Source organism: Pistacia vera, unplaced genomic scaffold, assembly GCF_008641045.1.
Source record: "Pistacia vera cultivar Batoury unplaced genomic scaffold, PisVer_v2 Contig1006, whole genome shotgun sequence".
Taxonomy (NCBI): domain Eukaryota; kingdom Viridiplantae; phylum Streptophyta; class Magnoliopsida; order Sapindales; family Anacardiaceae; genus Pistacia; species Pistacia vera.
In genome coordinates, this window is record NW_022195035.1 from 61,405 (window position 1) to 83,749 (window position 22,345).

The 22,345-nt window shown below is 35.8% G+C and overlaps 3 protein-coding genes across 3 annotated transcripts; 1 reads left to right on the forward strand and 2 right to left on the reverse strand.

The window, feature by feature from the left end:
* Positions 1–2,501: 2,501 nt before the first annotated feature.
* On the forward strand, positions 2,502–3,623 carry LOC116143411 (protein EXORDIUM-like 2). The gene has a single exon (XM_031428903.1). The coding sequence runs from the start codon at positions 2,561–2,563 to the stop codon at positions 3,467–3,469; it is 909 nt and encodes a 302-aa protein (XP_031284763.1). The 5' UTR covers positions 2,502–2,560; the 3' UTR covers positions 3,470–3,623.
* Positions 3,624–11,180: 7,557 nt separating this feature from the next.
* LOC116143491 (phospho-2-dehydro-3-deoxyheptonate aldolase 2, chloroplastic-like) lies at positions 11,181–14,519 on the reverse strand. The gene is made up of 5 exons (XM_031428968.1): positions 14,021–14,519; positions 13,549–13,826; positions 12,842–13,118; positions 12,342–12,587; positions 11,181–11,764 (listed from the first exon to the last, which is right to left on the reverse strand). Exons 1-5 carry the CDS (start codon positions 14,471–14,473, stop codon positions 11,498–11,500), a joined length of 1,521 nt encoding a protein of 506 aa, XP_031284828.1. The 5' UTR covers positions 14,474–14,519; the 3' UTR covers positions 11,181–11,497.
* Positions 14,520–16,710: 2,191 nt separating this feature from the next.
* On the reverse strand, positions 16,711–22,086 carry LOC116143865 (polyadenylate-binding protein 3-like). The gene is made up of 6 exons (XM_031429335.1): positions 21,898–22,086; positions 21,681–21,783; positions 21,176–21,246; positions 17,405–17,596; positions 17,133–17,263; positions 16,711–17,023 (listed from the first exon to the last, which is right to left on the reverse strand). Exons 1-6 carry the CDS (start codon positions 21,973–21,975, stop codon positions 16,975–16,977), a joined length of 624 nt encoding a protein of 207 aa, XP_031285195.1. The 5' UTR covers positions 21,976–22,086; the 3' UTR covers positions 16,711–16,974.
* Between the last annotated feature and the right edge of the window lie 259 nt (positions 22,087–22,345).

Consider the following 22,345-nt stretch of genomic DNA (forward strand, 5'->3'; position numbering starts at 1 on the left):
CGCCTCATTGGATTCTGGAGGCACGACCCAATCCAATCGGTCTAGCCTTTGGCTGACCGTTTGAAGAGTATTATTGAACCTTTCCAAGTAACTCATGACGGCCGAGTCGAGCCGCGAGCTTGAAGGAATATCCCCCATGATATTTTGCTGGACTGGCTGCATTTCGGAAGAAGTGTCTTCCTGTACTTGGGGATTTCTTCATTGCCATAATTGGTTGGCTCATATTCGAAACCGCGAGTCATTTACTGTTGTGGGAACAATTAGTCAAAGATTTTCTGATGAAGAGCAGATACTAAATCAAGCCCTCCTTCTAACGCCAAACTGTTGATGCTCGATTTTAGACACCAACTACTCGCACATATAAAATGCTAAGCGGACTTAGAAGACACGCGTGATAAGGGAATATTAAGTTAAATAAGGGATGAGAGGCAATGTTTAAAGTGGTTCGGATACTCAAAAGCAAACCTACGTCCACTGCTATTGTATTAACAAGAGGATAAAGTTCAGGTCACATTCAGCGAGCTGAGCTACCGTAGAGAGAATAAAAGAGAGAGAGAGAAAGTAAGCTATTTTAGAGTAAAATTAGCCAATCCCGCAAATGAGAGGAAATACCTATATTTATAGTGGGAAAAACCAAGGTAATGATTACTAAATCTACAAGTGGGTAGATACCGTGAAAATCCTTCTCTACATCTCATCGTTCACCTGTCCGAGGGATTTCTTTGACTTATGCAGGGTTTAGACACATGGAAGATTTCCAACCACCTGCTAGCCTGGCACTCACCTATCGCACTGACGGGAGCGTGCCACTTGTGCCATTACGCGACGTGACTGCGTCTAGACGGTCACAGATCTTTCTCAAGTTCTAACAATCTCATGCTGACAAGGCTCCACATCAGCCTTACCTTTTCAGGTATAACAAAATCTAATAAAAAAAATTAAATTTTGTCGTATCAATGGTTTCAATTTTATTTAATTTTTTGATTTCGATGATTTAAAAGATATGTAAACATTACAGCAAAGTGGAATTAATTTGAAGGAACATCAAGAACCTCCGATACTTGAAAAATGTATAGAGATAATAAAAGGAAACGATGGTGAAGGCATGCAAAAAGGTCACATGCGGCAGGTGACAGAGTCGGCACCGTCCCCATTTGGAAGAGCAAGTTTGGTTTGGGAATTGCATTATTTGAGTGGAATAAAGTGTTTTCGGGAAATCTTGAAAACCAAACATGTCGTCTCTTGTTTCCAGACACTCACCCATCCTTAGCCTTTGTTTCCTTCTGCTGTCAATTATTTATTTATTTATTCACTTTAATTCAACAACTATTACTTCCTTTATTCACCATACTTTTACAAATCCCATCATCATCATCGTTTAGTGGTTGAGGAACTTAAAAGAAAATCACTTTTAAAGCAATGTTTTTGAAAATCACTTTATTTACGATAAATTAAATAAACTTCAATTATAAAATAATTATAAATTTGAAAGGTTTTGTCAATTGTGTTATATTATTCAGACAAATATGTTGAGTATATTTTTATCTTTGTGTTTTTCAATTTTTTTTAATATTTCAGAAAACGAAAAATAGATTTACAAAATTTATAAAAGAACACACCTATAATTCGAATATTATAACTTAAATTTTTAACAATATAGTTTTTGAATAATTAATTTATTTATATCAAATAATGTTCAGCAGAGATTTTTTTGTCTCAAATTAATCTGAATTAAAACAACATATTGATCCACATGAAAAAATTAGCCATATTATCAGAAGATCAGATTATAACTTGGAGTACAGAGTAATTACAATGAGATCGTCCTCATAGAAGTACTCCCTTGAATAAAAAAGAAGGGTACGAATCACTGAATGAAATGGGACCTACATAAGCATCTAGGAATGAGTATTGAAATCCAGTGGCTATTATCATGCTTGAGTAAAATGATAAAATAATATCTAAAACTAAAGTAGTAACACTTTAATCGAAGTCTGCGCCACTCTTTCATTTTAGCTTACGTCATCTCTAGTGTGGTACCGCATCTAAATTATTCACTACCCTCCCACTGGTCTGTGTCCATCCATCTGCAGATAAATCTTCCATCACACGGTATCAGATTAACTTCATTAGAATAACGGGGACCCACCTTCCTTTAGAGGTAAAAGAGGATTGTTACTGTACTACGCATCAAGATTTTGCTGTTGGGATTGTAAAACTAAAATCAAATTTAATTTATATTGAGACGTGCTCTTGCATTGCACCATTCAAACCACCCATCTGGTTCACCAATTTCAAATTCAGTGAGACTGTCTCCATCAACATCAAATGCCATTCCTAGTAACTACCACGTCACCCTTTAGAACCTTACAGCCTGGCAAACCTCCTTCACATTTCCCAACTAATTATATATTCCCACGTGGCACTCTTCAATGTTGACGCCTTCCTTCCTTCACAGCTGTTTCCCTTTCAAACCATTACTATAAATACCACTCTTCTCAACTTCGCACTTCACTCTCTTAACTTATAAAAAAACTATCTCTTCTCTTTGCACTATCTCATGGCATCTATTTACCATTCTGCCATTCTCTCTCTTTTCCTCTTCTTCTTCTGTTCTATCTCCCCCACGCTTTCTGCTTTAGTTCAAGAACAACCTCTTGTTTTAAAATACCACAACGGCCTTCTTCTCAAAGGTAACGTCACCGTTAATCTCATCTGGTACGGTAAGTTTACTCCCATACAACGCTCCATAATCGTCGATTTTATCCATTCCTTGAACTCCAACCGGGCTCCACAGCCCTCCGCCTCATCCTGGTGGAAAACCACTGAAAAGTACAAAGGAGGTTCATCTAACCTCGTTGTGCAGCATCAAATCCTCCTCGAAAACTACTCCCTCGGCAAGTCCCTCAAGACTTCCCATTTAATGGCTTTAGCTAAGAAAGTAAGTAACACGCTTACTTCCACCATTAATGTCGTTTTAACGGCCAAGGACGTTGCCGTTGATGGGTTCTGTATGAGGTGCGGCAGCCACGGGACTAATAAGTCGGCGGGCCGTGGATCAGACCGAGGAACTTATGTGTGGGTAGGCAACTCCGAGACTCAGTGCCCGGGCCAATGTGCGTGGCCCTTCCACCAGCCCATTTACGGCCCGCAAACCCCACCGTTAGTGGCTCCTAACGGCGACGTGGGAGTTGACGGCATGATTATAAACTTGGCCACCCTTTTGGCTAACACCGTCACCAACCCGTTTAACAATGGATATTTCCAAGGCCCAGCCAGCGCGCCACTGGAAGCCGTCTCAGCTTGCACGGGGATATTTGGGTCGGGTTCTTACCCGGGATACCCGGGGCGGGTGTTGGTGGATAAGGTAACCGGAGCGAGTTATAACGCTCACGGGGTTAACGGGAGAAAGTACTTGCTGCCGGCTATGTGGGACCCACAGACATCAGCGTGTAAGAGTATTGTGTGAGAGGCATGAAACGTGTGAAATTGGTGTAGACTATGTATATAGATAAAATTTGAGGTTTTGTTTTGTTGTAAAATAATGTGGGAAGTGAAAAGGCATAATGGAAGATCAGATGAAAATGAAAATATTATAATAAATAAAGTAAAGTGGATAAGAATAAGTAGAGTTTTTGTTTCTATGTGTTTAGGTAATGATGAGGATGATGCTGGGCCTAGGAGACCATTATGATTGTGAATAATAATAGGTGTGTTTGGTTTATTATTTTGGATAGAATTTTAGGAATAATATTGAGTAGTTGGATAGTAGAGTATTACGAGGTAAAATTTAAAAATTAATGGAAAAGCTCATAGGTTTGTTAATTTAATTAAACACCCTAATATATAAAATGATAAAAATACATCCATCACCTGTAATGCTAGATTCCAGCCACCACCGCTGGAATCTGGTCAGAAAATTTCGTTACGACACAGACTGGTCGGATTTGTGTCGTAACGCGTTGCTATAGTCTTTTTCAGTCAAATCCATCACGGATCTGGTCGGAAAAGACCAGATCTACGGTTAAATATTGCCATCGACGGTCAAAAAACGTCAAAAGAAGACCTCCTTTGGTCGTCGCTGACGACCAGATCTGTGGTGGATCTGGCTGGAAAAGGCCAGATCGGTAAACTTTTGGTCATTTTTGGTCGGTAGGTAGGTCGTTGTACAGATTCTGGCTACCACCGACGGTGGTTGTCGGAATTTGGCAAGTATGGGTTGATGGGGGTGTTTTTGTTAATTTTTAAACTTTTTTTTCTGGGGGTATTTAATGAAATTAATAAGCTTAAGGGGTCTAAAAGTAATTAAAAAAATATAGTAATATCTCTGGAATATGTGCCAAACAATATTTGGGAAATAGGATTAGGAATGTAGATATAAATACTGAACCAAACGCACCCAATGTTATTGGGCCTGGAGAACTTTATGGGTTTATGATTGTGAATAGTAATGTTATTGGGACTATTTGGATGCATCTCATCACTATTATTATTATTGATCCCATACTTGAACGAGTAATATTAGCTTTACTCCCATTTCTTACTCCTTTCTCTTACTCACTCTGTGGTAGGTGGGTATAAGAAGAAAGAGAATGGAGTAAGAAGGGAGATTAATATGAGTAAGTAAGAGAAATGAGTATGAAGAGGAAGTAAGGCTAGCATTATTCTACTTAAATTAAAGTTATGGAAGTGATGCATTATAATCTGATAATCATACTAAAGGTTATATAATAATAGAGTAAACGACATGTTCTCACCCAAATATTATTGAAATAGTAAGTTTCTACCTTCCGCTTTATTTATTTTGGATTCTCACATTTAAATTAACGTCATTAAGGATTTTTTAATTTTAACACAAAGTAGTGTTATTATTAGAAGTGAACGGTTTTAGGTACCTCTTAGAATTACTAAAAAGCAGAATCGAAACCGAAATCGGAATTGGTCGATTCTTAGCATAATGAACCAGAGTCAGAATTAATCAATTTCGATTCTCTGAGTCTTGGAATTGGAACCTGAAATACTGGTTCCAATTGTTCTCGGGTACCTTGTAAAATTATATTATCCCTATTAACTTAAAAAATGACAAATATACCCTAAACAATTACAAATACACCCCTAACAGTTCACAAAATTCCAATCTTTTAAAACCCAGCCCGACCCAGCTGGTTTAACCGGGACCCGGCCACTGAGCCGGGTCAGGCAGGATTAAAAACCGAAAATATTAATCTACCTAGTTTGACCCGCGGTTGAACCGGTTTACTATAGCGATCCACCGGTCCAACCGCTTTTGGGAGAAAACTGAGTGAACTTTTATACATGGTTTTCAATTCCAAAAAGTGGGTTTCTTTTCTGCTTTTCCCTAGTTTTTCATTCCTTGTCAAGCCCTAACTCATATTTTCTCTCTTCCATTGTCGATCTCTTCATTTCATCTTCATTATTTTCATTTCTTCTCGTTACTTCTTCATATTTTTACTTCAGGCTATTGGGTTTTTGTGAGGAGGCTATTAATTTTTGCGATTTTGGTTGATTTTGCGATTTGAATGAAGGAGGTTGCTGGGTTCTTTTTTATTTGAATGGAGTAAGCTATTGGGATTTTTCGATTTGGTTAAGTGATTTGAATGGAGGAGGTTGCTCGGTTCTTTGAGAGGAGGCTGCTAGTTTTTGGCTTTTTGCTATTTGGATCGATTTTGCGATTTGAATGGAGGAGATTATTGGGTTTTTTCGATTTGAATGGAGTAGGTTGTTGGGTTTTGCGATTTAGGTCGATTTTGGGATTTAAATGGAGAAGGTTGCTGGGTTTTTGGGAGGAGATTGCTGGGTTTCTTTTATTTGAATGGAGTAAATGGAGGCTACTGGGTTTTGGGATTTAGATTGATTTTGGGATTTGGGTCGATTTTGGGATTTGAATGGAGAAGGTTACTAGGTTTTTGGGAGGAGGCTGCTGATTTTTGCTATTTAGATTGATTTTGCAATTTAAATGGAGGAGATTGTTAAGTTTCTTTTATTTAAATGGGTTTTTGCGATTTGAATGGAGTAGGTTGTTGGGTTTTTGCGATTTGGGCCGATTTTGGGATTTGAATGGGGAAGGTTGCTGAGTTTTTGGGAAGAGGCTGCTGGTTTTTGCGATTAGAATGCAGTAGGCCATTGTTTGTTTTATTGTGAGGGAGTTGGATTATGAGAAGGAGGAAGAAGCAACCATAGTTTAAGAGAAGAATGATTGTTTTATTTTAGGATTTATAATTTTCAAAGTCATGTTGACATCAGCACCGGTCTGACCCACCGGTTAGATCGCTTCAACTGCCCAACTCAGGACCCGGTCCCTTGGCCGGGTTTTACCCCGGGTCGGGTATTAAAACATTGCAAAATTCACACATACACATTGCAACTTGTTTTAAAAAATCACATCTACTGCAACTACTGTTCCAAACTTAAAATTATAAATAACATTCATCATTTCAAATAACATAACAACAAAATAAACACACGAAGTTTAACCCCAAGGGGTCGGCTTGACAGTTAAGGAGATTTACTCTCTTCCTTGAATTTTTGGGTTCAAACCTTGGGCCATCTACCGCAATAACATTATGACTTATCAGGTCCTTTGCGCTTGTAGGGTATTTAATGAACCTCGGAGATTAATTGAAGTACGTGTAAGCTGACTCAGACATCCCAATTATAGAAAAAAAAGAAAAAAAAAAAGAAAAAAAGAACACAAGATACTGAAATACAATCAATAAAACATTTAAACATCATGGCTCATGCATGCTCCAAATTTGCCGTGGATATTCCTTCGTCAAGTCTAATCATTTCTACAAAATAAACATAAGAAAGTCAATATTATGTTAGCAACCTCCAAAATGTCCAACCAATTTTAATGGAAATTTCCAGACAACAAATTCATACTAATGACTTCCTAAAACCTCCAGCCGAACACTAACAAAACAATGCAGAAAGCATTCATATTTAATGCAATTTCCAGCAAACAATTTCATGTCCAATCCTTCTCAAAACCTTCAGCCGACCACATAACACATTAGCACAGCAAGGTTTTCAATTTTTAAGCAAAATCTCACTTAACAATTAACCACAATAATACAAATATTTTAGGTTTCAACCAAACCATGTCAAGAAAACTTTCCTAACAACATCTAAAATCTTTCCATGCAAAACTTCACCATTTCAATTTAATATAAATCACTTCTAAATTTCTAATTATCTAATTAAACAAACCAGCCCCACCAATTTGCTGGATTTTTCTACTTCAACAATCAACTCATTACACAATACCCACCCATACCATCCCTGAACACCAAAAATAACATGCATATATATAATTTATTTAAACATGCATGTAATATAAACCATACTAAATGTTTCCAAGAATTCATATATAAGTGTATATAAAAAAAAAATAACCCCATTTTGTCTGCTAATGATTGGGTTGAACTTTCAATCTTGGCTGCAGCTTATTGCTTATTACATAATTCTGCAATTTTCCCTTCTGTTGAAAACAATACCAGACAAAAAGTCCACTAAGAGTGGTTCTGGTTTTTACTTGATATAAAATATAGGACTGGCGTAGAATATATATTTGTGAAGTTGCCTAAAACCAGTTTGCAGCTTTTAAAAAATCCTGAAATATTTTAAATCTGATTTTTTTTTTTTTTTAATTGAAAACTGTTTTCATTCAAACCAATTAATTTATACAATTTTTCGAAGAATTGAAGTGGGATTTATATTTTTTAAAATATAAACTTGATCTTCTTAACCAAAGCTTATACAAATCAGTTGACCATAATTTCCACTAAAATAATTGAAATGTCTTGGGTTAGGTGCTACTGGTATAAAACACAGTTTCAATTTATGCTTATCTTGGATTACAAATTACATACCTTTGCCGGAATAAAGTGAATCGGCGCCGCAAGTCTTGCGTACTGGAGAGAATGCGCCATAGTGGGCTGGGGACGGACGGACTGGAGTGGACGCCGGACGGAAGGACTTCAGTGGACGGACGTAACAACCACAGTTCGTTCTTCCCCAAATCGTGAAATTTCAGAACACAAGAAGCCAAGAACCCTCCATCTCTAAATCCCTAAATCTGTAAATCACATTTGTTTTAATTTTCTTATATGTTAAATTACAGAACACCCCGAACATTTTTTAATTATACGCCATTGAAGCTCCGGTTCCAAGCCAATTCCTAAGGGGTACCTAGATCCCAGTTCCGAGCCGGGTCCTCGATTCCTATTGGGTTGGAACTAGAACCGAACATGGGTAGTCCTGATTCCAATTTTTTGGAACCGGAATCATCGATCTGGGTACTCACCGGTTCCAGGTCTATCCTCTACCCATGCTCAACCTTTAGCTATTACCGATGACAAATAAATTAATAAATTACTTTTAACCCCAAATTAGTAGAATTAGAAAAATAACCATCTTACTTTCAAATTTATTTCAATAACATCTTCTTTTTTAATATTCCTCTTCTTTGCGGCACATTTTAGTAGGTGATGGCGCATGTTAGTGGTGTTGTCCCTAGTTGTTTTCTAGCACTTTTCGACGACGAAAATAGCCCCCTACCCCACTTTTTGACTCCCCGACACCTCACCATCTCAGCACAATGCCACACCCCACCTCTTTCTCTTCTCTTTTCTCTTTCTCTTTCTCCTTTCCTCTCCTCCATGGTGGATCTAGGTTGGATTGCAAGGATTATTGTTGCAACGATTTTAGCTACTAAGGGGGATCTGGGTTTTTCTATCGTAGGGGTGTAATCAACATATTTCAAACTTTCCTATTTCTCAGGAGTGCTTTGAGAGAAATTTGAGATATAAAGCGTTATTTTGAAATGTTTATTTTTATTTTAAATTTAATACAGTGCAGATGCTGACTTTACCAGTTAACTATTACATTAAATAATTTTCTATTAATTTAAAGTAGGAATCTAAGATAACATTGTCTCTTCTCAACTACTTAGAAGGTTTTGCCATCAACGGTGAGTGATTAATATAATATCAATGACTACTTTACCATTTAACTATTACATTAAATAATTTTCTATTAATTTAAGGATAAAAATTGGAATAAATAAAATAAGGGGTGTAAACTTGCCATTTCGCTAATCTTTGGGTGAGAACATGTTGTTTACTTTATAATAATATGTTAAGTACACAAATTTGACGTAAAATTAGAATCATTGTTTTAAAACCCAGCCCGACCAGTTGGAGACCCGGCCGGGGGAGTCATTTCACCTAGATTCAATTGGGGTTGGATCGGGGATACTGTAGCAATAGCTGGTCCACCCGGTTTTAGGGGAAGACCGGGTTGCACCTAGTTTTCAAGCTGTAAAAATGAATTTCTTTTATGGTTTCCCCTTTTTTTTTTTCCGGTCTTTGTCGAGCCCTAACCCATTTTTCTCTCTTCCATTGTTGATTTCTTCATCTCAATCTCTTCAGTTCTTCATCTCATCTCTTCAATTCTTCGCAGCACTTTCATTTCACTTCGGCTATTAAAAAAGTCTCCTAACCAATTAACGCAAGCAACCAGTAACCTTCCCCAACAAACCATCAATACAATCCCCACCCACACCACCAAAGCAACACCATATTCCTAACTCACACATCAATCAAAGCCAATCAAATCAATTAAAGCATTTCAAAAACATGAAATCTTTTAAGGAAAAAAAATGTGAAGAAAATGGGATGGGCGGTTGTGAGGCTGTGAGAGGTATGGGCAATGGGGTGGGAAGAGAAATGGGTTGGGCAAGGTATGGGGTGCCATAGAGTGGTGGTGGGGGCATGCAACGACAAGATGGAGGTGGGGGATGCCATCGCTTAGATGGAAGTAGGGGTTGCCGTCGCTTAGATGGAAGTACGGGCTGTCGTTGCTTAGATGGAGGGCTACCGCCGCTATTGTCTATGGTGGGGTAAGGCCATTGACGATGGCTAAGTAGGACTGGCAATGGGGTGTGGGGTGATGGTTAACGACATGGTTGGATGGGGGAAAGGGTGGGGAGGCGGTGATTCACTTTATGCTATTGGATTTTTGTGAGGAGGCTGTTAGTTTTTGTGATTTGGCTGGGTTTTTTTCGATTTGAATGGAGTAGGCTACTGGGTTTCTACGATTTGGGTTGATTTTGGGATTTGAATGGAGAAGGTTGTTGGGCTTTTGAGAGGAGGTTGCGGTTGCTTTTTGTTTTATTGTGAGAGAGTTGGGTAATGAGGAAGAAGAAGAAGATGATTTGATTTTGGGATTTGAATGGAGAAGGTTGTTGGGTTTTTGAGAGGAGGTTGTGGCTACTTTTTGTTTTATTGTGAGGGAGTTGGGTTTTGAGGAAGAAGAAGAAAATGAAGCCGCCATTGTTTTGTCCGGGGATTTATTAATTTTTTAACGGTTGAATCATGCTGACATCAGCACCGGTTTGACCCTATAAAACACAGGTTTTACCCCAGGTTGGGTTTTAAAACATTGATTAGAACTCCTATAAAACATTGCTTCTTTATTGAAGCAAAAGCTAAAAGGTAAAAACAAAGATTAATTATTTAATTAAGATAAAAACTATTCATATCATGATCTAATTTCTTGAAAGAAGCCAATAATTCCTATATACAAGTATTCTATTAAGCTTTTAACATAATATTCGGTGTTTATTTAAATCCCAAAAGAATTGATTAGCAATAATAGAGATGTGCTGTTGAGATAAAAAGATAAAAACAGAAAGAAGGTGAAGTTGGCTGTTATGCCTATCAATTTCTTTATCATTTAGTTTATTAAACACTTTCTTATATATGTTTATTGGATGAAAATCACTTTTAAAAGCATTAACCAACTGTATGACTATTTGTAGAGTCCCAATTTAACGTTTGGTTTGTGGTTTAAATTTAATTTCAAAAATAAAATTTGAATTATGTTTCATATTTTTAAGATTTATCTTCAAAAACTACTTACTTTGACTAAAACTTATAGAAGACGACTGATTTTTACGTACAAAAGAAATGTTTTAAAAACATTCACTTATATCAACCAACACACATTTTGTATTTAAATTCTATATCTAATAAACTCTAAAACAAAAAAAAATTAAAATTAAAAATTAAAAATTAAATAATCAGTTAAGCATAGCAAAACAGCATGCAACCTAGAAATATAAACCAACCATTTTGATACAAGTATAAGCCAATTCATACTAATAATTTAAGCACACACATTATATTTATACCCCAGAGTAAAATACAATATTAGCATCTCCTTCAAACACACAAATACTGATACCAACATCTATAGATGGATATCTACCATCAACTGTTCTACATTAACTTAAACATCTTTACCATACTAGCACTGAGATTTCAGGTGTCCGCTTACTTCCTCTCTACTTGCTGGTGCTCACTGGATCACTTCCACCGTCATATTAACACCAGCTACTCCACAAAGATAGATAATACGCCTTGAAACCAAATTCTAAAACCACGCATACTACTATAGCTATAACCAAAGCCTTCTAGGCCCGAACAGAGGCCAAAGAATACCGCGGTCCAAGCCTTCTTTTCCTTAACCGCTCGGATATAATGAAGGCAAGCTCTAGAGATTGAGAAGCATTGAGCCTTGGATCACAGTGGGTGTGGTAACGTGAGTGCAGGTCGTCATAAGTTATAGTTCGAGAGCCTCCCACACACTCTGTCACATTCTGTCCTGTCATCTCTAAATGAACTCCTCCAGGATAGCTTCCTTCTTGATCATGCACATCAAAGAATGCCCTTACCTCAGCCTATTAACACATATTAAGAAAGCCATTATTATCATTACAACCATTGTTATTAAAGTATAATTTCAAAGAGGGCGAAATGGATGTAGACTTCACATGAAAGATACTCAGATGTCGCAATTTATGTTACAATCTAGGATGGAGGAACAACAGAGATACAATTGTGTTCTTAAGTGAAAGCAAGACAATTTGATAAACTGACCAAGTTTCATAATTCAACCTGTTTATGTTCCATCTTACAGACTCCAGTACATTTGCACCGTTGCCATCCAATTAGTGATCAAACAATTAAGTAATGTTTTATCCCAGCCAGACAAGTCATCAACAAGGAAAGTCATACACAAGGCAACTTAATATCACACTTGTCAAGATAAAACTTCTTCATCAAAAGGCTCTTTTGGAATACTTGTCTGTGTACAATAAGCAGTAGATATGGTACATATCAAGAAAATATGACCACTCCGGCAGTATTCACAAAATTCAGAAGTGGTGTGACCAGACAACCAAGTTTATGAAGTGCAAAGAAGTCTAAACATAATCCATATATAACATATATTATTTTGATAAATACCAAACTTACCCTGATTGCATCAAAGGAACGAGTTTTGAGTCCAGATGGAGCTTTTATGGTGTTTCCATGCATGGGGTCGCTAACCCAAGTGACAATTTGACCTGCTCTACGTACAGACCTTATCAGATGGGGAAGCTTAACTCTCATGTTTTCAGCTCCCATCCTTACAATCACTGTTATCCTCCCTGGCTTGTTCTTTGGATTTAGGATTTCTATGAGCCTAACTAGCTCATCTGGATCCATCTTATCGCTCACCTGTGTCACAACACATGACAGAACAAATTACTTCAATCTTTACTAAGATATCCAGAGTCAAATCACAAACCAATTACTTGACAGAAAAGCATGAATATGTATACAAGTTCAAGGCACAAATAACTAAAAAAATAAATAACCATGTAGAAAAATATTGCTAAGCATATATCAAAAACTATTGGTTCAGTTCCCAGTCTCCAGATTAATAGAGATCAGTAGAGAAAAGAATTCCAGTTTTCAGAAAAATACAGCACCTTGATACCAAGGGGATTAGCAACTCCTCTCAAAAATTCAACATGAGCACCATCAAGTTGGCGGGTACGTTCTCCAACCCAAATCATGTGAGCAGAGCAGTCATAGTAAAGCCCAGAAGTTGAATCCTCTCTTGTAAGAGCTTGTTCGTAAGGCAGGAGCAAGCACTCGTGAGATGTCCAAAACTCTGTTGTGGTCATAGTTGGGTGGCCACTTGTGAGTCCAGCAGCAGCCATGAATGCCATGGCCTCATCAACTCGGTGAGCCAATTCACGGTATCTATTCAACAACACAGACAAAAAACACTTTCAAGTAATTGCCTTTATAGTTAAGGGCTGTAGGTAAGGGCTTCTTTGTTTTCTTGAGAGAGATACCTCTGATACATGTTTTGATCATTGTTTATCATTCTCATCTAAATTTTACCATTGAGATACATTTAATCTTAGATTATCATTGATATGCAAGATTCAAATGATGATCACGCCACATATTGAAATTTTAACAATTACAGATGATAAAATTCCTGTTATGCAAATCATTTTGCTTATCCAAACGGACTCCTATTTATTTATTTTTTAAATTTATAGAAGAGTAAAAGTTATGCACCACATAATACATTAACTCAATTTAAAGCCACCGAAATTAGTAAACTCGATAAAAAATAAAAAAAAATAAATAAATAAAAATTGTTCAAAGTGGAAAGACATACCGATCACCCTGCTCACTGTGCTCTGTGAAATCGAGATTCCAATGAGTGACTCTCTGCATTGCAGCATAACCTCCGGTTGCGAATGCCCTTAAGAGGTTCAAAGTTGCGACAGATTGCAAATAAGCTCTAGTCATCCTATGGGGGTCTGGAACTCTTGATTTTGTATCAAATTCATCACCATTCACATTGTCACCTCTATAACTAGGTAGCTTCACTCCATTCTTCTCTTCAAATGGATCTGACCTCGGTTTTGCAAATTGACCTGCCATTCTTCCCACCTACATTCTCAAATTCAACCTCCACATCGTCAACAACAATTACTAGCAGCTATACCAATTAACATATTCAATGATCAACAGTATAACATTAAAGAGAATATAACTTTCCTTGTCAATCATAATTTGGAATTAATTAATTGGAAATAATAGCCATGATTGTAAAATCATACAGGAAGAAGAAATTAAAAAAAAACCTTGATAACAGGCATTTGACCACCAAACATTAGCACAATACTCATCTGAAGAAGAACACGAAAAGTGTCACGAATGTTATTGGCATTGAATTCTTTAAAACTCTCAGCACAATCACCACCCTGAAGCAAGAAAGCATTTCCAAGAGCAGCCTGTCCCAGTTTCTCTTCAAGGCTTCTGGCCTCGCCAGCAAACACGATTGGAGGGAATGTTGAGAGAGAATCAAGAACAGACTGAAGCTCGTCTTTGTCGGGATATTCTGGGAGCTGGAGAGCCTTCTTGGTCTTCCAACTGTCCAGATTCCATTTTGTGGATGACGCGGATTTGGTGGACTGGACGGCTGAGATGGGTTTGAGTTTGAGAGATGTGTAGGGGCGGAGGAGAGAGGTGTGGTGGCGACGGTGGTGGTGAATGAAGGTCTTGGAGGAGAGAAGAGAAGAGGTGGATAGAGCCATAGTTGGTGACGACAGGCAAGTGAGAAAATATCCTCAACTGAAAGTAGTAAAGAAAAAGTCCAAAACCATATTGGGCAATTTACAAATATATCCGTCTTTAAGCGTGTGAAATAACTATTTTATTCTAAGATATTAGAAATGTTAAAATACAAGGATCTAGTGAGATTTCTTCCACACACAAATAGAGTTGTATTGTATTCATGTATTGTACCTAATCTGTTACACGTACTGAGAAGAAATATATAATTTTCTAGAGAAACTTATTAAAGAAATCTGAAAATAGCTAAAAACAGTCCTATTAGGCAAAATAGCCATTTTGTATTTTATAATTAATAATGAAATATTTAATAAATACTAAAAAGAATTATGCAAATAAATTACTTAAATTATTTAACAAGTTCTGGCAGAATGATAATAACTCATTTTTTTTATGTTGAGCTCAATTTTAATGACTTAGCTAAAAATGAAGTGTAAACTTTGCTCGAAAATAAGTAAGAAGAAAAACAAAGAACTTTAAAGCTGAGAAAAAAGAAGGGAAGATGTGAGAAATATAAACTATTAAATTATAAATTATAAAAGCTGAGAAATATAAATTATTTCTTCAAATTATTAAAGAGTAGAACGAAAAAGCCTAAGATTGAAGCCAAGCCAAAGAGAGAATCCTTGTCCATATTTGGAAGTTTCAGAAAACAAAAGAAGTTACTAGCTCCATTAATTAATGGGGATTTAGTTCCAAAACAATCTCATCAATTTTAAATTCAAAATTAAAACAAGTCCAATATATAATAAGGATTGATAAAAACTTGAAAATACATATTTTGTTAGTGATTCAATTGGATTATTTGTGAAAAAATGTGTTTAATTTGTGAAATTTAACTTAATTATTTCATAAATGTCTTTTATAGGATTACGGATATGTTTTGAGTGTTTTCAGGTTCTTAAAGATGATATTCAAATAAAGGTTATATCGACAATGGAATGTGGGATGACAAGAATCAAATGGTTCGTGATTCGGAGCTGAAACGAAGAAGTTATGGCGATTTGAAGTTAAAGTGGAAATCCTGGAAAACGCTCCAATTTTGAACATGTGACAATAATTCGACAATAACTTGAGTTGTAGATTTTGGATTGAGATGATTCTTGAACCGTTGGAAAGATGATTCAAAGGGCTACAATTCATATTTTTACCACTTGTCAAGATTCGAAAGTTATCATGCTAAAAAACCACCGTCTTTTCAAGATTGCAAGTTCTAGGGCAGAACCAACTTTGCCTAGGCACAGTGCTACGGCACAACTGCGATTCTGGATTTTTTTTACATTAAATTTATGACGTGTATTTCCTGTTTTAAGAGTTCTAAAGTGATTAGGATAGTGGGAAATAAATAGATATCTTTAGTTGAGTTTTGGGAGACTAGAAGGGAGAGAAGTTCAGCTCTTCTCTGGAGATTGCAAATTCCTGCAACTTTGAGTCATCAATTAGAGAAGTTTTTCTACTCTTTCTTATAATCATGTTTTTGAATACAATGACTTTTATTATTGAAAGTATGAACTAATTTTATTTTTTTTAAGGCTAAGATATAACCCAATTTTATGAATATGCATTGAATTATTATTGCTAATTTTTATTAAGTTTTGTTTTAAGTTTTATTATTACGCTTAAAGCATTCAATTCTTAAGGGTCCTAGAGTTGAATGATTTTATGAGTTAGGTTGAGATCGAGAGATGAAACCTAATTAGTTTAAGGTAAAAAAACCATAGATTGAGCGAACGCTAAAGATAAGTTACCGCGATCTGTGAGGTTCTGGTAAATTCCATAAAATTTAATGATCTCCCATTACTTAAATCTGATTATAGATAATTCGGGTTAATAATTAAGAGTTAATTTGTTAATTGTTTGAGAAAAAATTAGTAAAATATTAGAGAGTTTGACCTTTAGAATAAGCTTAATTGGGTTAACGATAATTGTCGATGCATAGTATTAAATTGGTGTGAAATCTATGCCCTATGTTTAGTCATATTAATTTCATACTAAAGTATTAATAAAAATATGTTTTTGTTTTGTTTCTAAATTGTTTTATTTTTCATTGAATTATTCTGAAAATCTAATTGATCAAATAGCAATAAAATAGGTTAGTGTGATACTTGGTATTAGTAATTCTTTTGGGATTCGATACTCGTTACTCGAGCTTTATTATTTGCACGATTCCGTACACTTGCGGATTTCAACAAGCATCACCAGAAGCTAGCAAACAAACCATATGCAGCCATATATTTGCAAAGGCAGACATGTAGAGGGAGCCACAAAAAGAATTTTAAACATAAAATTTGATGACTCACATCACAAAAGCAAGCATTATAATTACAGTGTTTGCCATCAACAAACCTAAATCTCATCTTCCCAAAACATCACCTTCCATTAAAGAAAAAAAAAAAAAAGGACCAAAACTGGATTTTCTTGAATGTATCCACTAACCAGAGCTCTGTCAAACAAAATTGAGCCCTCAGTAGTAGGGACCATAGCGCATTGGCATTCTGTACCTCGGAAACTTCCTGCAACATGAAGAGAAGTGCCAATTTCCAGCAATGGTCAAAAGTTAAAGACCACGTATATCATGAATTTGTCCACAAAAAGTGATTAGAAATTATAAGAGAAGCATACCGATAACCATAAGGAGCGTAGAAATAAGGTGGAGGTATAAATGGAGCCCTAGATCGATATGGCATGATAGGGTTGGCTCGGCGAGGTTGATACTGCTTCATTCCAGGTACATTGGTCCGTTTAACAGTTACCTGCAGTGGTATCAGAAAGCTTTGGTCAAAGTATAGATCATAAAGAAAAGAAGCAAATAAGGAATCAAAGTTCATTACTGTGAAACTATTCAACTGCAGAAAAAGGGGGCATAAATAAAAATTTTTAAATGATTGTTTTACTTTCAATTGACGGCCATGAAGTTCAGATTCATTCAGAAGAAGAGCTTCTTGAACAGCCTGTGGTTCAAGAAATTCCACATATGCATAACCTTTTGGTTGGCCGAACTTATCAGTGCGAATGGTAACTCTATTCACTGTCCCACATGACTGGAAATGCTGCTGGACTTCTTCAGGGGTACAGGAATAATCCACCTACAAATCAAGATTGATCCCAAAGACTTCATTCATGGCCAGGAAGAAAGATATATATATCAATTGTATAAACAGCTGATGTTAATCATAACTACAACAGAACAAGAGATAGGATGGTCAAAAACATTGCTTCCTGGTTCATTTTTTGAATGAATTTCAGGGGTTCATCGCTTAGTTACCAAACAGTAGTAAAACCAGAGAGCAAAAATTATAAAGCATATGCCATTAACACAACTCTAGAATTAGAAAAAGTCAGAAGAATCTGCAATTCTTGCTCTGAGTTATGAAGAAAACAAAAAAGTTACAACCAATAGCTACCAAAGTTAATACAGCCACATACCTACAGCTACAGCATCCTATGATACAATTTGTATGTAAAAATAGATTTTAATAAAGTCCATAAGAATGTTATTAAGTATTAAACTTAGGTTTACATTTTCTTTCTATTTTAATTTGGATACTTCCTTTCTATTATTTAAATGAGCAACACTACTGAAGAAGTAAATGTAAAACAAGCAGTTGTTAACTGTAAGACTTAAAAGAACTTATCACAAAACAAGCAACTTCTTTACTTTCATACAGTTTTCTCCCCAATATATAACAAAACATACAAGCATAATGCTAGAAACCCAACCTTCACCTGCAAATATCACTCACAACAGCAACTACCCAGAACCACTTCCACAACCACACACACAGAGTCAAACAGCACAGAACTCCAAAACACACCAGAATAATCCAAGAACAAGCAAATACTGAATTATATCAATTCATATATAAACAGAACTACAACACTACACCAAGTCAGTTCCACCAACATAAGAAGAAAATAACCAGAACCAGAAAACAAGACCTACAATAAGAGCAAAATGAAGAACCAGCTGGACTTCGAGGGCCAGCACCTCCCCCAATCGTTTCCCTTTTTACTTTTTTGAATGAATCTCTGAAGTTCCCAGCAATTCTCTTTTATTCTGCTCACTTCTCTCACCATAACCGAATTCAGCATTCTCCCATTCATCAGTTGCCACTTGTCAGTCTCTCATAAACCTAGTATCACACACACAGCATGCATAAAGCCTGACAATATTGTCCATCATCCTCCTTTCACCCCCCTTGTTTCTCCTCTATGTTAGTGGATACATCACATTAACATCCCAAGCCCTGCTGAGATAAATATGTGTATATAATAGCAAAACATATTTTGATTTATTCTCTATAGAAGCCTTATTAAATAATTCAATAACAATTATTATTTCGTCCCTCCTATCTGAGATAATGAAAAGAAACCAGAGACCCCCATTTATTCAAAGTGAAGAAAAAGGAGATCATAGATACCCCACCACAAGAACAAAACACTTAGATTTCCTAAAGCATTAACTGCCACAGAAGCAGCCCCTCTGGCATGCAAATTAATAGCAAAACTACTAGCCAGTCCTCACTTTTCCATGCCTGTAACTCTTTCAAATGATTTGTCTGGATTCAAAATTCTAAGACATCTCTCCTATAGGTATCCCATCCCAGTCAAATCTACAACGGTCAAGTACATTATCACCCTAACAGTAGCTTTGATGATCTGGAGATTTTGGCCAACAATACTTTCCTTTCTCTACCTTTATTTCTTTCTTTGATCAGATAATTTTCCATTAAAAACCATCACTTTTTCGTGTAAAAATTTCCAAACCTATCCTTCATTCCTGTTCCTAATCCCTCTATAGTATCTTAATTTCAGTCTCTATGAAGGACAGAGATTTTCTCCTAATTATAGTATAGTTACACCCCCAACCCCCCCCCCCCCCCCCCCCACACCACCCCACCCCCCACCCCCAACCCCCCCCGGGAAAAAAAAAAAACATATGTTAATCATCCTAGAAGATCTTGCAAAGTGTAACTGAACTTGTAAACAAAGAGGATCCTGATTTCCCTAAAAATAAGTAACCATTCAGGTTTGGTGGCATGCCAATCATATCCAGGCACTCAATAGTTTTCTAACAGAAACAAGTAGAGAGTTACACAGAGACTAAGATAAAACCAACTAATCATATGATCACACAGCAGCTACAGGTATGGCAGGTGAGATAGATAACAGCATAATGAATGCTTTGGATGAAGACTCATAGTTAAATAAGACAGTATCTACCTATAAGTGTTTAGGGATAGACATAAAATTATGCAATAGAAGCATCAATATGGTTATCACTTTCTGATTAAAGTGATGCAAAAACTGAATGCAATACATGATTTATATGGAAGCAAATATGTAGATCCATTTATACTTTTTAGGCATACAAATATGCAGATTATTTCCGACAAAGTGATACAAATGTCATAAATTACAAATGAAAGCAATACAAAATCATCATACTATATGACCTTACAAACAATTATCTTTTTCTAAAAGCATAAAAACCTTAAAAATAAGAAGATATCTAATCTACGGATGACAGAAAATGATTCAAATAAGCAAATGTTAATGTGTCATACATATAAAACCACATTTAGATACTGTTACAGATATACATGACTTCCTAGATGATGGGGATCACATTATAATCCTTGATTATAGGGATCACTACTATCCTAATTTAGATTGATCACCTACCTAGTTTAGAACATTACAAGTGTATATAAATATGTATCCTTTTAAGCTAAGAAAGTTAAGTGTGAATATTCATTACGTTTATTTTACAGATACAAATAAAAGCGAAGCAACTACTGGCACTAATAAGCAGTGTTTTCAAAACTACTTCCACAAAGAGAACTACACAAAAAGTGACTAATGGCCAGAAAGAGCATCGACAAATATCTGATTTCTAACAGTTGAATCATCACTTTGGACAAAGGAATTGACAAGGTCAAGAACAATTGCATTTGAATATCAAATCAGGTAGGGCTTTGAGCCACTAGTTCATTTTCAGTCAATTGTAATCGTATTTTACATGCTTTTTGAAGCAAAGAATGTTGTTGGTTTAATTATAAATTAATTAAGTCAAGGTCAGATTTCTAACAGAATACCTAAAATGAAATGTAGCACTACACATGCCTGTTATTTAAAATGTATTTGTCTTATTAATCTTTTACATATATATTTTGATTTGATATTTTCTAGCCTGATTGCTTCCAAGTTCACTAATTAGGAACTACCCCCAAAGGTTTGCAGAACCATAACACCTCTATAAAGCATATGTGATCTGTCAGTTAAATTAAAGAGACAGGAACAGAACGAACCAGATTATTGAATGTTTTAAGACTTTATTTCAGGGTGATATTCGTCCGAGGTGTAATTGCTTATGTTCTATCCCTTTTATCATCTGTAACATTGTTCCAAGTTTCTACAATATCCTCTCTCATTTTCAGCACCTCAATGGCACTAAACATTAATTTTTCAACCTCAGTTCAATCCCCAATATCTAAAATCCAAGCCATAATGCTGGATTTACTATCATTTGCAGCAGACTTTTTCAGTTTTGCATCATGAATCAATGGCAATAATCAATCCAAAAATATGTCCATAGGTGAAGTCAATTAAAGAAAAATTTAGAAAGGCAAAAATATAACATAAACAAGTAAAAGAAGTCTCACATTGCCAACAAAGACCGATCGAGAATCTACTTCTTCTTTATTTGCCTGAGAAGTAGCTCCAGCAGCAGGATCTGGTGGCACACAAAATCCTAATATGAATGACAGAATGGAAGAAAGATATAACAAAGCGACTATTCATCAAAGTTTTGTATCTTTGTCCCATCACAAAACAAACCACAAAATTTCTTACCAAAATCACATAGAAAAACCATAAGCAATTTTGAATTGGATCTACATTTTAAAGAAATCACACAACTTCATCAATTTTTCTTTTTTTTCATTTCAAAATATTACTCGAATATAGCAAATAGTGAGCAAACAACTTTAATCGAACTTGAATAACAAGCCAATTAACCTTACAACCTAATACTAAGATACAGAAACAGAGAAAATTGAAAAGGGAAGTTTGGTTATAGATTTTGCATTGAAATTCCAAGTTAATAATATAATGATTGTTAAAAGAGTAACAAAATAATGCTGGACAGACAATGTAAGTTTAAAAGACCTTGTAACGACGACATGTCGTTTTGAACCTTGGTTTGCATCTCTTTGAGAGCGGCGGCTTCGTCTTCCATCTCTTTGGACCGCTTCTTCATGTGATCAAGTTCCTGCAATACAATAAGTACAGTTGCAAGTAAACCCCAAAATACAAATTGGTTTTGAAATTAGATGATAACTATTATATAGTATTATGAGACGAAGTATGAAAGAGGGAAGGCTACTGTTTCTATTTGGCTGTCGTGTGCGTCAGTCACAGTGTGTGTCATGTTGACGTCTTCTCCTTCACCTTCCATATCCATCCCTCTCCCACACTCTACCCTTTGTATCTACTCAACTCAAGATACTCAAATACTTTTCATAAAGCATTATTTTGTTGGTGACCTATGGGCATTCGGTGTATTCTTTTATATGGGTAAATGCGCGGCTGTGTTTGTTTAAGTACTTATAATCATATTGCTGAAAAAGTTGATTAGTTGTTTTTGGGTAAATGCGCGGCTGTGTTTGTTTAAGTACTTAGAATAGTAATTTTTAAAAAGTTGATTTGGGGTTGAGTTGGTTTTATAAGAATAGGATATGCATTTAAAAATGTGTAGTTAAATTTTTGGAAAATATTTTTAAAAAAAATTTAGATTATTTTTAACCCCTTATATTTGGTAATTTCACAAAGTA